Raw genomic sequence first — 15041 nt, 5'->3', positions numbered from 1 at the left:
TGAGTTTAATCAGGTATTAACTGCAATAACAGATATTATTCCAAATATGGACTGAAACAAATGAACCCACACACTAGCACCTATATGGACCACTGACAGAAAAAGTTGCTGTTTTCTCTATCATAATAAGCAGAGGCTTTTAGTTTGCATTTTTGCTTCACAGTGATGGCAGTATACCTGCACTCTCTTGCCTCATGACCTTGTTAAATCTCTGATTTTGATTCTAACTGGACACTAAACATCTCACTATCTGTGGCTGACAGAATGCTGGCCTTTTAAAGATCTACATACAAATCCCCAAATCTTTTGGATATGTTGTTACATGGCAAATACCATTAAGATAGTAAATCACCTGATCTTAAAATAAGATGATTATCTTGGAGTATCTTAGGGGTGAAAAGTGTCATTAAAGCAGAAGAGAGAAACAGAAAAAAGGCAGTGTTATAATGATTCAGCCCAATAGTACTGCATTTGAAGGTGAAGGAAAGCAGTTTCAAGCTAAGGAATATGGCCAGCCCCTAGAAGTTGGAAAAGGCATGAAAACAAATTCTTTATTAGAGCATTCAGAAGAACACAGCACCCCCAATTCCTTGATTTGGACCCACTATACTTTAACTTTAGACTTATGACCTACAGAACTGTTTAAAGCACAAGTTTATGGTAATTTTTTACATCATCAACAAGAAACTAATATGCCCATTCAGAAGAAACTGGAGTACATTCATAATATCACGCCTCTGAGACCTGAATAAAGTAACAGGTGTCTCATTTGTCTTTATAAGAAGAAGTATATCAGAGTCTTAATTAAAGATATACATATACCACACAGAGAAAATCAGTTTATAATGATCAGGTGGTCTAGACTGCACTGGAAAGTATCCTTCTCCATACTAAATGATGAGGCGCAACACTTTGTAGATCACTTTGGAATTTCAAAGCAACCTGTATCACATACAGCTTTGTTGCTTTGACCCTATAATGACAAACCAGAGGCTTCTCGATTTATAGGTAGCCTAAGTAAGAGAAGGCTCTTCAGTTGATATAGGCCACTGTGCAAGGAGCTCTACTGGTTTTCCTTTACAGCTAGGAGAAAAAAGAGCTCATGAAAAGACTGACTGAAATGTTGAAGAATGCCTGTTAGGCCTCTTTAGTGGAATCCCAGAAAAGCTCCCAACAGTTTTGAACCAAGGAAATATCCTCAATTGTACATATAGTGGGTTGGATACTGCCCTCTCAAAATAAGTGTCTAACAAGAATCGGTTCATGTATACTTATTTGGAAAATAAGTCTTTGCAAGCTACAATTAAATACAGGTCATGAAATGAGAGGATCATGGATTAGGGTGGACCTTAAATCCAATGACAAGCATCTTTATAAGTAAGAGAAGAGGAGAAGACACACCGAGTAAGAATAACATGTCTACAATCCAAGGATTGATAAAACTATCAGAAACTAGGGGTCAGGCATGCAATGCATGATCCAACCAAGTTTCCAAAAGGAACCAACACTACGAATCCTTTGATTGTATACATCCAGTCTCAAGAACTGTGAGAGAGTACATTTCTGTTATTTTAAACCACTCATTTGGTGGTTCATTATAACAGGAAAAAGGGAAAAATACAGCATATATCTCTTCAAGTATTTTTTTTCTTTTAATAATGCTTCTGGCCCAATATTGGACTGTGATAGCAACTAAAACTCATACAATATGATACTATATAATTTGCAACCCAGGCCACACTTCACAAACTGACATTTTCAGGCACTCCCAGGAGTATTCATCAAATGGAACAGTTATATGTAGGGCAACATTTTAAAAGTTCTTGAGGGGCCAGTGCTGTGGTGCATAAGCTAAGCATCTGCCTGTGGTACCAGCATCCTATATGGGCACAGGTTGTGTCCCAGATTTGTGTCCCTTCCAATTCAGCTCTCTGCTATGGCCCAGGAAAGCAGCGGAAGATGGCCCAATTGCTTAGGCCTCTGCACTCACATGGGAGACCCAAAAGAAGCTCCTGGCTCCTGGCTCCTGGCTCCTGGCTTTGGATCGGCTTAGCTCCAGCCATCGCGGCCACATAGGGAGAGAACTAATGTATGGAAGACCTTTCTCTCTGTCTTTCCCACTCTCTGTCTTTACCAATCAAATACTAAATAAATAAAATCTTTAAAAAAAACGAAGTTATTGCAAGCTTCAGGTGGCATAAATGGATGATCCACAGTCCACTAACCTTACACATCAATCTCTCAACCATCATTTATTGTTTCCTATGACAAGTTAAGTGAAAGAAGAAAATTATGTGTATGATATGATAATAGTATTCAAATGTCAACTGAAAAATCCTTACAAACCCATTTAGGTGTCCCTAAAAGCGATTAGAAAAAGGAAATCCTTCCAGCAAGTGAAATTTCAAGCAGTACATACCTTGTGCATATATTTCCTATATAAGGATTAGTTATATGAGGCAGAAGAAAACTTCTTTTGTGTTGCCTTTTTTCCCTTTGTTGGATGTGATATTAACATAAAGATTCAATTTAGTTCATACAAACAATTCTAAGAATATAATCATACTTCCCTTCCTCATTTCCTTCCCACCCTATCTCCCTTTCTTTTTCCTTTTCCTTTTTTCTTTCCTTTTTTTCCTCCCTCTTTCTCTACTTCCCTTCCTAAAAGTTTAAGAATGATAATAGAGCCAGCGCTGTGGCATAGTAGGTAAGGCCACCACTTAATGTGCCAGCATCCCATGGGGGCACAGATTGGAATCCCAGCTCCTCCTCTTCCAATATAGCTCTCTGCTATTACCTGGGAAAGCAGTACAAGATGGCTCAAGTGCTTGGGCCCCTGCACCCACATGGAAGACCTGAAAGAAGCTCCCAGTTTCGTATCCATGCAGCTCCAGCCGTTGTGGCCAACTGGGGAGTGAACCAGTGGATAAGAAGACCTCTCACTCTCTCTCTGCCTCTCTCTTTCTCTCTGTGTAACTCTTTCAGATAAAAAAAATAATTTTTTTAAAAAAAGAATAATAAGAAGGGTGAATATGGATGTTATGTACCTTGCCTAGAGGTGGCCTGTGGGACAAGAAATGCACTTTGATTAAACATGGTAAACTCGGTCTACAATTCAACTTCATGAAGGGATAGTTATGAAAATTTTTAAAATCTACCTGATATCAAAATATGCCTCAAAGTTATAGTAAATACAAAAATTTAGTTATGCACAGGAACAGATAATGGAACAAAAAGTCCAGAATCAGGTACATTGCAGGCTGGCTGTTTTGCTATCTGTTCTTTCTCTGCACTGCTCTGCCAGGAGGCTGTTATTTTACTGATTGCATCGCAAAAGCTCCTTTGCTCTTTGATCATGAATGAGGTCCACCTAAGAGAAGCACTGGCAAAGGGATGAAGTATAAAGAGGCCAAGGCGTTTTATTTGTACCGTCCTTTTCAAAACTGGGTATTTTTAAATTTTGTTATTTGAGTGGTGCAGAGAGTTTCTAAGCCCTCATTCACTGCCCAAATGCTCTCAATAGCTGGGGGGCTTAAGCCAGGAGCTGTTTGTGAGTCAGGAATTCAATCCTATGTGGGTAACAGAAACCCAACCACTTGAGCCATAACTGTCACCTTCCAGTGTATGCACTGGCAGGAAGCTAAAATTGGGGGTAGAACCAGGACTAGAACCCAGGGATTCTGATACAGGATGCAAATATCTCAATGGGCAGATTATCCAGTTGGCTAAACACCTGTCACCATAATTGACTATTTTTTTATATAGCTGCATCTCTCAAAAGCCACAGCTTCTGTTGAGACTGCCTTCAATAAATTTATCTCTCTCTAGGTTCCACCAACATCGTTGTGTTCCCTTGCCTCTTTATCCCTAAGGGTGATAAAAAATTATTTCCACAGTTGGTTTAATAGCCTTAATTGATTTCCTTAATCATGTCCATAATTCTGTGAATAGTACTTTCACTGAACTCATTACATCCTTGAGTGTGATGGTTTTCTCATACTGGATGACATATTCAAAACAGAATTTTATATATTTGACAAGCACATGGATAGCTACTTTTTTTTTTTTGACAGGCAGAGTGGACAGTGAGAGAGAGAGACAGAGAGAAAGGTCTTCCTTTGCCGTTGGTTCACCCTCCAATGGCCGCCACGGCCGGCGCGCTGCGGCCGGCGCACCGCGCTGATCCGATGGCAGGAGCCAGGAGCCAGGTGCTTTTCCTGGTCTCCCATGGGGTGCAGGGCCCAAGCACCTGGGCCATCCTCCACTGCACTCCCTGGCCACAGCAGAGGGCTGGCCTGGAAGAGGGGCAACCGGGACAGAATCCGGCGCCCCGACCGGGACTAGAACCCTGTGTGCCGGCGCCGCTAGGCGGAGGATTAGCCTAGTGAGCCGCGGCGCCGGCCTGGATAGCTACTTTTATAAAGGGATTTGGGATGTTGGTAATCTGTGGCATTACAAAGGTATATATTGTCTATTTCCTTAGATGGCAGGATATTAAGTGTGGATGAGGTATAAGGTAGGAGGAGGACTACATTATCTCTATAACAACATTAGCAATAATATACAAGTAGGTGGTAAGTAAGACTGCCTGAAGAAACTACAACAAAATAAAATAGTTTAAGACTTTAAATTTCCAACTTTATACACAGTTCATCAAAAAAAGCCTTTGGTAGCCTTAAACAAATTCCTTAATTCATTTGGCTGTTCAAAAGTCGTGGTGCTACTGTAACTGTAACTCCATGATTTTTCTTATGTAATAACATAGGGACATTTTAGAGAATAATAAGATGCTGAGTTCTGCAATAGATATAATTGGGCTGCAACAGATAAGACTAAGCACAGCTGACTTTGGGTGCTCCACTGTAGCTGGGTTGCCAGAGTCATGCACTGCCAGCTTTGGTTGCTGTGGCTTGGGTGAGGTACGTTTGAGGTGGGCTTTGGGGACCCAGTCCCTCTGCCCTTGAGCTGTGAGGAGATGCCTTTCTGAAAAGTGAAAAGAGTGATCTGTGTGGAAGCTAACAAGTGCCATGGGGATCACTGCGAGATGATGTGCGTCATGTGGTGCTCAGTGCCTCCCACTGTGAAAAGGAGGAAATGCTTTTTGAAGGATATTGACCTGGCCTAGAAGATGCTTACACATGTATCACAAAATGAGGATTTATGTGCGCTTTCCTCAGAGTGAAAGAATCTTCTATTTAGACACGTTATCAGAGAGGTTCGTGAATCGCAGTTACTCAGAGTGGAGCAGAGAAAAGCCTGAAGTTCGAAGAACTACCAAATAGAGCATCAGAGCTCTGTGAACAGGTTAACATGGTACTATGGGGATCCAAGGACTACTACAGTTTATCAAAAAAGCTTCTGAACCCATCCCTGTGAGGAAATATAAAGGACAGGCAATAGCTGTGGATACATATTGCTGGCTTCACAAAGGAGCCACTGCTTGAGCTGATAAATTAGCCAACAGTGAACCTACTGATAGTTGAAATTTGCAAGATTTTCATTGCTACTGTCACAGTTCTTTGAACATTTCTTCATGGGAGAACATCAGTGTTTTGTAATACTAGATTCTGATTTTTGGCTATTTGGGAGTTGTTCAAAATAAATAAAGTCAGTGTTTATTATTAGAGGTATGTGGGATTTTGTATGAAATTTGTTAACATGTTAGTATATCATAGAATTAAACCTGTTCTTGTTTTTGATGGATGCACTTTACCTTCGAAAAAAGTAGAAAGGTCTAGAAAAGAACGACAAGCCAGCCTCCTTAAGGGAAACCAGCTTCTTCGTGAGGGTAAAGTCTTGGAAATCCAAGAATGTTTTACCTGTCCTATCAATATCACACATGCTATGGCCCACAAAAGTGATTAAAGCTGCTAGATCTCAGGGAGTGGACTGCCTTATATCTCCTTATGAAGTTGATGCACAACTGGCCTGTCTTAAAAAAATTGGAATTGTATAAGCAATAATCAGAGGATTCTGATCTCCTAGCTTTTGGCTGTAAGAAGGTGATTTTAAAAACAAACCAATTTGGAAATGGACTAGAAATTGATCATGCTGGGCTGGGAATATGTAGACAACTTGGGGATGTACTCTCAGAAGAGAAATTCTGTTACATGTATATTCTTTCTGGCTTTGACTATCTCTCATCACTGCCTGGGACTGCATTAGCAAAGGCATGCAAAGTACTAAGGCTGGCCAATAATCCTGACATTGCAAAGGTTATCCAAGAAAACTGGACATTATCTCGGCCAGCGCCGAGGCTCACTAGGCTAATCCTCTGCCTTGCAACGCCGGCACACTGGGTTCTAGTCCCAGTCGGGGCGCCGGATTCTGTCCCGGTTGCCCCTCTTCCAGGCCAGCTCTCTGCTGTGGTCAGGGAGTGCAGTGGAGGATGGCCCAAGAGCTTGGGTCCTGCACCCACATGGGAGACCAGGATAAGTACCTGGCTCCTGCCATTGGATCAGCGCGCAGCACGCCGGCCGCAGCAGCCATTGGAGGGTGAACCAACGGCAAAAGGAAGACCTTTCTCTCTCTCTCTCTCTCACTGTCCACTCTGTCAAAAAAAAAAAAAAGTATATTGTCATTTACATTAGCACCTTCCAAAATATTATCATGTCTATGCCTTCTCTCTATGAAGAAAACTACAAAACTTATAAAAGACATCAAAGAACAACTAAATAAGTTGATTGACAGGTTGTTTGTGGATAAGAAGATTCATTAATGTCAAGATGTCATATCTTCCCAACTTGATCTTTAGATTCAAACAATCTCAACCAAATTGTAGGAAATTATTTTGTGAACATCAACTATTAATTTTTAAGTTTACATGGACAGGCCATGAATGCCCAGAAAATTCTATTCAGTATTGAAGGAGAATAAAGCCAGGGTGCTTACATTATCAAAGTCCAAAATTTAATCTAAAGCTACAGTAATCAAGACAATGTGATGTTGGACAAAGAACAGAAAAGTAGATCAACAGGACAGAATGAAAGCCCAGAATGAGATTCATCTAAATGCACTCAACTGATCTTTGAAAAAGAACCAAAGGCACTAGTACAGGTTAAAGACATTTTTTTTCAATAAATGCTGCTAAAACAACTAGACATGCACACTGCTTAGAAAGATCTAGGTAAAGAGCGCACAGGTCTGTCCCGGCTTGCGAAAGTGACTTCCCCTCACGGTGGCTCTGCATCCCGACGCGGCGCCCTCCACGGGGGGCCGGCCAACAGGGAGCGAGGCCGCGGCCGTCGGAGGCAGCCGAGCCCGCTCCGGAGCGCGGGAGAGAGGCCGCCCCGCCCCGAGGGACGGCGGGGCCCGGGGCTTACCGGGCCTCGGCGCTGGGCAGCCACGGAGCCCGGCCAGCAGCAGCAGCAGGCGGAGCATGGCGTCGGGGCCGGGCGCCGAGCGGGAACTGACGGCGCGGCCGTTGGGCGGGAAGCCGTCCGCGGGCGCTGTTCTCGCGAGACCCTGGAGCGGGATTCCCGCGGCGCCCGGAGGCTGCCCGCTGCGCGCCGCCCCGGCCCGGGCTGGGTCCCCGCACACCTGCCCCTCCAGTGTGATGGCCCAGAGAACCGAGGCGTTCGTTCTCCTCTAGTAACAAACGCTAGCAAAGGTGGTGTGGTTAGACATACCTGTGAAGGTTTCACCAGGGTTTTATCTAAAAATAGAACTTTGATTGCTGTGATCTTAATGTGCATTTAGGAAGATACTGGGAGACACGAGAATTTGAAATTTTACTTATTGTAAATGTTTTATTTGTACATTATACAAATGAAACACATTAATAACATTAGAATAAGTTAGAGAAGATTATATGGACCTACTAAATCATTGGTGAAGTAACTGACCGAAAAGGTTTCTTATCATCTGTTAATTCCTACAGCTCTATTAATGAGGGAAAATTTTGACAATTTTAAGATCATGAGCTGGGAGCCCAACCTCCTTCATTCCGTTGCAATGTTCACCAACCTGTCAATCATGGGACCCCTCCCCTGAAAGTACTTTTACACAGCATAGTGGGGGTAGTATCATGTAAACGCTTTTGGTTTTCTAAATTCATAAAATGCTAGGAAGAATGCAAGTTTGCTCTCTCCTTGCGGACTCAGGAGGAGCAGAGCAGGTTATGGTAATTCCCTTTCTTTGGCCAGCTTTCCCAAAATAAAGTCCTAATGAGCCAGTGTACTTTTCTCACTTTGTAAATAAAGTTTACCACACTGCATGCCACTTTTGTGGCTGTATTTACAATTCTGTAGGTCAAAGAGTCTGGAATATTAATTTAGGTCCAACATAGCCCACAACACTATGAGGGCAAATAATGCAGTGTTGGAGAAGACCTTGAGAACTCTCTGGCTCCTGTGTATCTATTACCTCCTACCCACCAACACCCACCTCATAATGATTTGCATGTACTATGAAAATGGAGAAGAGATGCAATAAAATTTCTCCATCACTTTCTACACACCTACAGGAACAGCACTTTAAAGATGCAGTCAAATTCTGCTTCTCAGAATGAGAATTACGATAAAGAGAATGACATGTTCACTGCTTGACTAAATCTTAACCACAGTATATACAGAAATCAAAGCATACTTTAAATAAAAATTTTTAAAAAGCAAAAAATATCACCATATGCTCCATAATTATTGTTTTTCAATTAAACCTGTAAACTTTAAAAGTCAAACTAAAGATTATTTCTGTGTTCCTTGGGAAAGAGCAAACAAATATTACACCCACAGGAGCCAGAGATCAGAAGCTGACTACCTTCACTTCCGCTCAGCTGTGCGGAATTACCCTTCTGGAACAAAAAAAAAAAAAAAAAAAAAAAAAGAGAGAGAGAGAGAGACAGAGAGATTTACCATGCCTAAACTGGGAGTGTCACTTTTGGCATACCCTTAACCCTGAAGCACCAAACAGAGCTCTCTGGCCAACCCATATCAAGCCTCTAAGGCTCCAACAAAAGCACATAGTCCACTTAATGCATTCATAATATAACAAGAAAAAAACACCACAGCAAGGGAAGAAGAATCCAAAGAATATCTCCACAATGCCAAGCAACAAACGCAGAAACCGAGGAAACAAGAACAAGGAAGACAGTATAATGCCCCCAAATGAACAAGACACCCGAAGCCAAGATTATGAAGATGATGAGATAGAAGAAATGCAAGATATGGATTGCAAAAAATTTATGATAAGAACATTTAGAAGCTTTCAGAAACAAATTCTTGAACTACAGAAGTCCTTACTGGACAGGATAGAAAATCTCTCTGGTGAAAATGAAATCTCAAGGAGGAATCAAAATGAAAAGCAGAATCTAGTAGAACAGGAAAGTGTGATAGTGAAGAAAAACAAAATTAAATGAAGAACTAAGTATATCAAATGACAAAAACATTAGAGAGCATTAAAAACAGAGTCAGTGAAGCAGAAGAGAAGTATCAGACTTAGAAGACAGAGCATAGGAAAGTATACATTCAAACCAAAGAAAAGAAGAGGAAATTAGAAATCTAAAAATATTGTTGAAAATCTACAGGATACTATTAAAAAAAACAACATTTGGGTTCCAGGAGTTCCTGAAGGCATGGAGAGAGAGAAAGGAATAGAAGGCCTTTTTAGTGAGATACTAGCAGAGAACTTCCCGGGTTTGGAGAAGGACAGAGACATCCTAGTACAGGAAGCTCACAGAACCCCTAGTAAACATGACCAAAAGAGATCCTCACCATGACACATTGTAATCAAACTCAACACAGTGAAACATAGAGAAAAGATTCTAAAATGTGCAAGACAGAAACATCAGATTACTCTCAGAGGATCTCCAATTAGACTCACAGCAGATTTCTCTGTGAGAAATGGATAGATTCATGGACACATTCAACATACCCAAATTGATCCAGGAAGGCATAGAAAACCTAAACAGACACATAACTGAGACAGAATTGAAACAGTAATAAAGGGGCTCCCAATAAAAAAAAGCACAGGACCAGATGGATGCACTGCTGAATTCTATCAGACATTTAAAGAAAAACTAACTCAAATTTTCCTCAAACTATTCAGAACAACTGAAAAAGAGGGAATCCTCCCCAATGTTTCTTTCTTTCTTTCTTTCTTTCTTTCTTTCTTTCTTTCTTTCTTTCTTTCTTTCTTTTTTTGAAAAGCAGAGTGGACAGTAAAAGAGAGAGAGAGAGGCCGGCGCCGCGGCTCACTAGGCTAATCCTCCGCCTAGCGGCGCCGGCACACCGGGTTCTAGTCCCGGTCAGGGCACCGGATTCTGCCCCGGTTGCCCCTCTTTCAGGCCAGCTCTCTGCTGTGGCCAGGGAGTGCAGTGGAGGATGGCCCAGGTGCTTGGGCCCTGCACCCCATGGGAGACCAGGAAAAGCACCTGGCTCCTGGCTCCTGCCATCGGATCAGCGCAGTGCGCCGGCCGCAGCGCGCTGGCCGCGGCGGCCATTGGAGGGTGAATCAATGGCAAAGGAAGACCTTTCTCTCTGTCTCTCTCTCTCACTGTCCACTCTGCCTGTCAAAAAAAAAAAAAAAAAAAAAATAAAAAAAAAAAAAAAAAAAAAAAAAAAATAAAAAAAAAAAAAAGAGAGAGAGAGAAAGGTATTCCTTTGCTGTTGGTTCACCAACCAACGGCCACCGTGGCTGGCGTGCTATGGCCCACGCACCTCGCTAATCCGAAGGCAGGAGCCAGGTGCTTCTCCTGGTCTCCCATGGGGTGCAGGGCAAAAGCACTTGGGTCATCCTCCACTGCACTCCCGGGCCACAGCAGAGAGCTGGCCTGGAAGAGGGGCAACCGGGACAGAATCCGGCGCCCCGACCTGGACTAGAACCCGGTGTGCTGGCGCCGCAAGGCAGAGGATTAGCCTAGTGAGCCACGGCGCCGGCCCCCAATTCTTTCTATGAAGCTAGCATCACCTTAATTCCTAAGCCAGAGAAAGATGCAGCATTGAAAGAAAATTACAGACCTATATCCCTGATTAACATAGATGCAAAAATTCTCAATAAAATTCTGGCCAATAGAATGCAACAACACATCAGAAAGATCATCCACCCAGACCAAGTGGGATTTATCCCTGGTATGCAGGGATGGCTCAATGTGTGCAAAACAATCAATGTGATACACCACATTAACAGACTGCAGAAGAAAAACCATATGATTATCTCAATAGATGCAGAGAAAGCATTTGATAAAATACAATACCCTTTCATGATGAAAACTCTAAGCAAACTGGGTATAGAAGGAACATTCCTCAATATAATCAAAGCAATTTATGAAAAACCCACGGCCAGCATCCTATTGAATGGGGAAAAGTTGGAAGCATTTCCACTGAGATATGGCACCAGGCAGGGATGCCCACCCTCACCACTGCTATTTAACATAGTTCTGGAAGTTTTAGCCAGAGCTATTAGGCAAGAAAAAGAAATTAATGGGATAAAAATTGGGAAGGAAGAACTCAAACTATCCCTCTTGGCAGATGATATGACTCTTTATTTAGGGCATCCAAAGAACTCTACTAAGAGACTATTGGAACTCATAGAAGAATTTGGAAAGTAGCAGGACATAAAATCAATGCACAAAAATCAACAGCCTTTGTATACAAGGGCAATGCCATGGCTGAGAAAGTACTTCTAAGATCTATCCCATTCACAATAGCCACAAAAACAATCAAATACCTTGGAATAAACTCAACCAAAGATGAAAAAGATCTCTATGATGAGAATTACAAAAACTTAAAGAAATAGAAGAAGATACCAAAAAATGGAAAAATCTTCCATGCTCATGGATTGAAAGAAACAATATCATCAAAATGTCCATTCTCTCAAAAGCAATTTATAGAGTCAATGTGATACCAATAAAAATACCAAAGACATTCTTCTCAAATCGGGAAAAAAATATGCTGAAATTCATATAGAGACAAAGGAGACCTCGAATAGCTAAAGCAATCTTGTACAACAAAAACAATGCCGGAGGCATCATAAGACTAGATTTCAGGACATACCAAAGGGCAGTTGTTATCAAAACAGCATGGTACTGGTACAGAAACAGATGGATAGACCAATGGAACAGAATTGAAACACCAGAAATCAATCCAAAATTCTACAGCCAACTTATGTTTGATCAAGGATCCAAAACCAATCCCTGGAGTAAGGACAGTCTATTCAATAAATGGTGCTGGGAAAAGTGGATTTCCACGTGCAGAAACATGAAACAAGACCCCTACCTTGCACCTTACACAAAAATCCACTCAACATGGATTAAAGATCTAAATCTATAACCCGACACCATCGAATTAGTAGAGAACATAGGAAAATCCCTGCAAGATATAGGCACAGGCAAAGACTTCCTGGAAAAGACCCTGGAAGCACAGGCAGTCAAAACCAAAATAAACTATTGGGATTGCATCAAACTGAGAAGTTTCTATATGGCAAAAGAGACAGTCAGGAAAGTGAAGAGGCAACCGACAGAATGGGAAGAAATTGCAAACTATGCAACAGATAAAGGGTTAATAACCAGAATCTTCAAAGAGATCAAGAAACTCCACAACAACAAACAACCAACCCACTTAAGAGATGGGCCAAGGACCTCAATAGATATTTTTCAAAAGAGGAAATCCAAATGGCCAAGAGACGCATGAGAAAATGTTCAGAATCATTAGCAATCAGGGAAAATGCAAATCAAATCCACAATTAAGTTTCACCCCACTCTGGTTAGAATGGCTGACATACAGAAATCTACCAACAATAGATGCTGGCGAGGATGTGGGGAAAAAGGGACACTAACCCACTGTTGGTGGGAAGGCAAACTGGTAAAGCCACTATGGAAGTCAGTCTGGAGATTCCTCAGAAACCTGAATATAACCCTATCATACAACCCATCCATCCCACTCCTTGGAATTTACCCAAAGGGAAATAAATTGGCAAACACAAAAGCTCTCTGCACCTTAATGTTTATTGCAGCTCAATTCACAATAGCTAAGACCTGGAACCAACCCAAATGCCCATCAACAGTAGACTGGATAAAGAAATTATGGGACATGTACTCTATAGAATACTATACAGCAGTCAAAAAAAGATCTGAAATGGAGGAACCTGGAACACATCATGTTGAGTGAAATAAGCCAGTCCCAAAGGGACAAATATCATATGTTCTCCGTGATCAGTGACAACTAATAGAGCACCAAAGGGGAAACTTGTTGAAGTGAAATGGACACTATGAGAAACAGTGACTTGATCAGCCCTTGCCCTGACTGTTGATGTACAATTTAATATTTATCCCTTTTAGTATGTTTTTGTTCTACTTAATACTATTGGTTGAACTCTTTAATTAACACACAATTATTCTTAGGAGTTTAAATATAACTGAAAAGTGATCTCTGTTAAATATAAGAGTGGGAATAAGAGAGGGAGGAAATGTAGAGTTTGGGACATGCTCAAGCTGACTTGCCCCAAATGGTAGCGTTAGAAACGTGCCATGGGATTCCAATTCAATCCCATCAAGGTTGCATATACCAATGCCATCTCACTAGTCCAAGTGATCAGTTTCAGTTCACAACTGATCATACTGATAGGTCTAAGAGTCAGAGGGATCACATAAACAAGACTAGTGTCTGCTAACACTAACTGATAGAATAAAAAAGGAGAGAATGATCCAACACAGGAAGCAGGATACACAGCATATTCATAGAATGGCAGATGTCCTAAACAGTACTCTGGCTCAGAATTAGTCCTTAAGTCATTCGGATCTGGCTGAAGAGCACATGAGAGTATTTCAGGCATGGAAAGCCAAGACACTCTGGCAAAACAACAACAACAACAACAACTAAGTGAAAGATCTCTGTGAGATCCCAGTAGAAAGAACGGGCCATCAAAGGAGGTACCTTTCTCTGAAGGGAGGAGAGAACTTCCACTCTGACTACGACCTTGCCTAAATAAGATCGGAGTCGGCGAACTCAAAAGGCTTCCATAGGCTTGGCAACTCATGACTAGAGCCTAGGGTGATTACTGATGCCATAAACAAGAGTGTCAATTTGATAAGTCAACAACAGTAGTCACTGTGCACTTACACCTCATATAGGATCTCTGTCCTTAATGTGCTGTACATTGTGATTTAATGCCATAACTAGTACTCAAACAGTATTTTACACTTTATGTTTCTGTGTGGGTGCAAACTGTTGAAATCTTTACTTAATATATGCTAAATTGATCTTCTGTATATAAAGATAATTGAAAATGAATCTTGATGTCAATGGAATGGAAGTGCGAGTGGGAGATAGGAGGGTTGTGGGTGGGAGGGAAGTTATGGGGGGAAAAACCATTGTAATCCATAAACTGTACTTTGGAAATTTATATTTATTAAATAAAAGTTTAAAAAGAAAAATAAAAAAATTAAATTAGGTAACTAACATTTTTCAGGGAAATGTCTATGACTATGAACATATTTGTTTTTTTAAATTTAAATATATGCTAATTTTACTTTTTCCACACCTTGGGCCAATAGTTTTGATTTTCATATTATAAACAGTTTTTTGGTTGTATCTTCAAAAGTTGGAGTTGCTTTTTCCACTATGTTAAGAAATATACCTAGTTCTCTCCAAAAGTAATAAGGAGATTTGTATATGTACAAATATGAGAGTCTGATGTATATTTTTGTTTTTTGAAAAAATCTTGTTTAGTTGTGTCGGCCATTGGACTGGCTACCCATTATCTCCCACTGACTTCCAGCAAAGAGAAATATTAAAAACATTATGTATATATTTAGTTAAATAAGTCAGTCTGAAAAAGACAAACATCATATGTTTTCTCTAATATGTTTTAGTTAATGTAAATGCAAAAAATGTATAGGAATGAAATGCTCATTTTCTGATTCAATTGTTGACTCTGGCTCTTGTTTCTACTCCAGTGGAACTTTCATCTATTTTTTTAATCAATATTATAGAGTAGACTGGATAATACAGAGAATACTATAGAGTAGATTGAATTTTTTGCAAAAAAAAAAGGAAGGAAGGAGGAGGAGGACTGAGCAAGTGGGGACAGGGAGGAAGGGAAATATG

General features: G+C 41.0%; 1 protein-coding gene across 5 annotated transcripts in view; it reads right to left on the bottom strand.

The window, feature by feature from the left end:
- LOC138843046 (disintegrin and metalloproteinase domain-containing protein 32-like) overlaps positions 1-7709 on the bottom strand; it is a 498529-nt gene extending 490820 nt beyond the window's left edge. For 2 of the 5 annotated variants that reach the window (XM_070068574.1, XM_070068573.1), the window contains exon 1: positions 7323-7709. In XM_070068574.1, coding sequence (XP_069924675.1) covers positions 7323-7694 — 372 coding nt within the window. In that variant the 5' untranslated portion in view covers positions 7695-7709. The remainder of the gene's footprint in view (positions 1-7322) is intronic. The other 3 variants (XM_070068575.1, XM_070068576.1, XM_070068577.1) reach the window with 2 other exon arrangements.
- Positions 7710-15041: the final 7332 nt, after the last annotated feature.

Source organism: Oryctolagus cuniculus, chromosome 2, assembly GCF_964237555.1.
Source record: "Oryctolagus cuniculus chromosome 2, mOryCun1.1, whole genome shotgun sequence".
In the NCBI taxonomy this organism is placed as follows: Eukaryota; Metazoa; Chordata; class Mammalia; order Lagomorpha; family Leporidae; genus Oryctolagus; species Oryctolagus cuniculus.
This window is presented reverse-complemented; position numbering and strand designations above follow the sequence as displayed.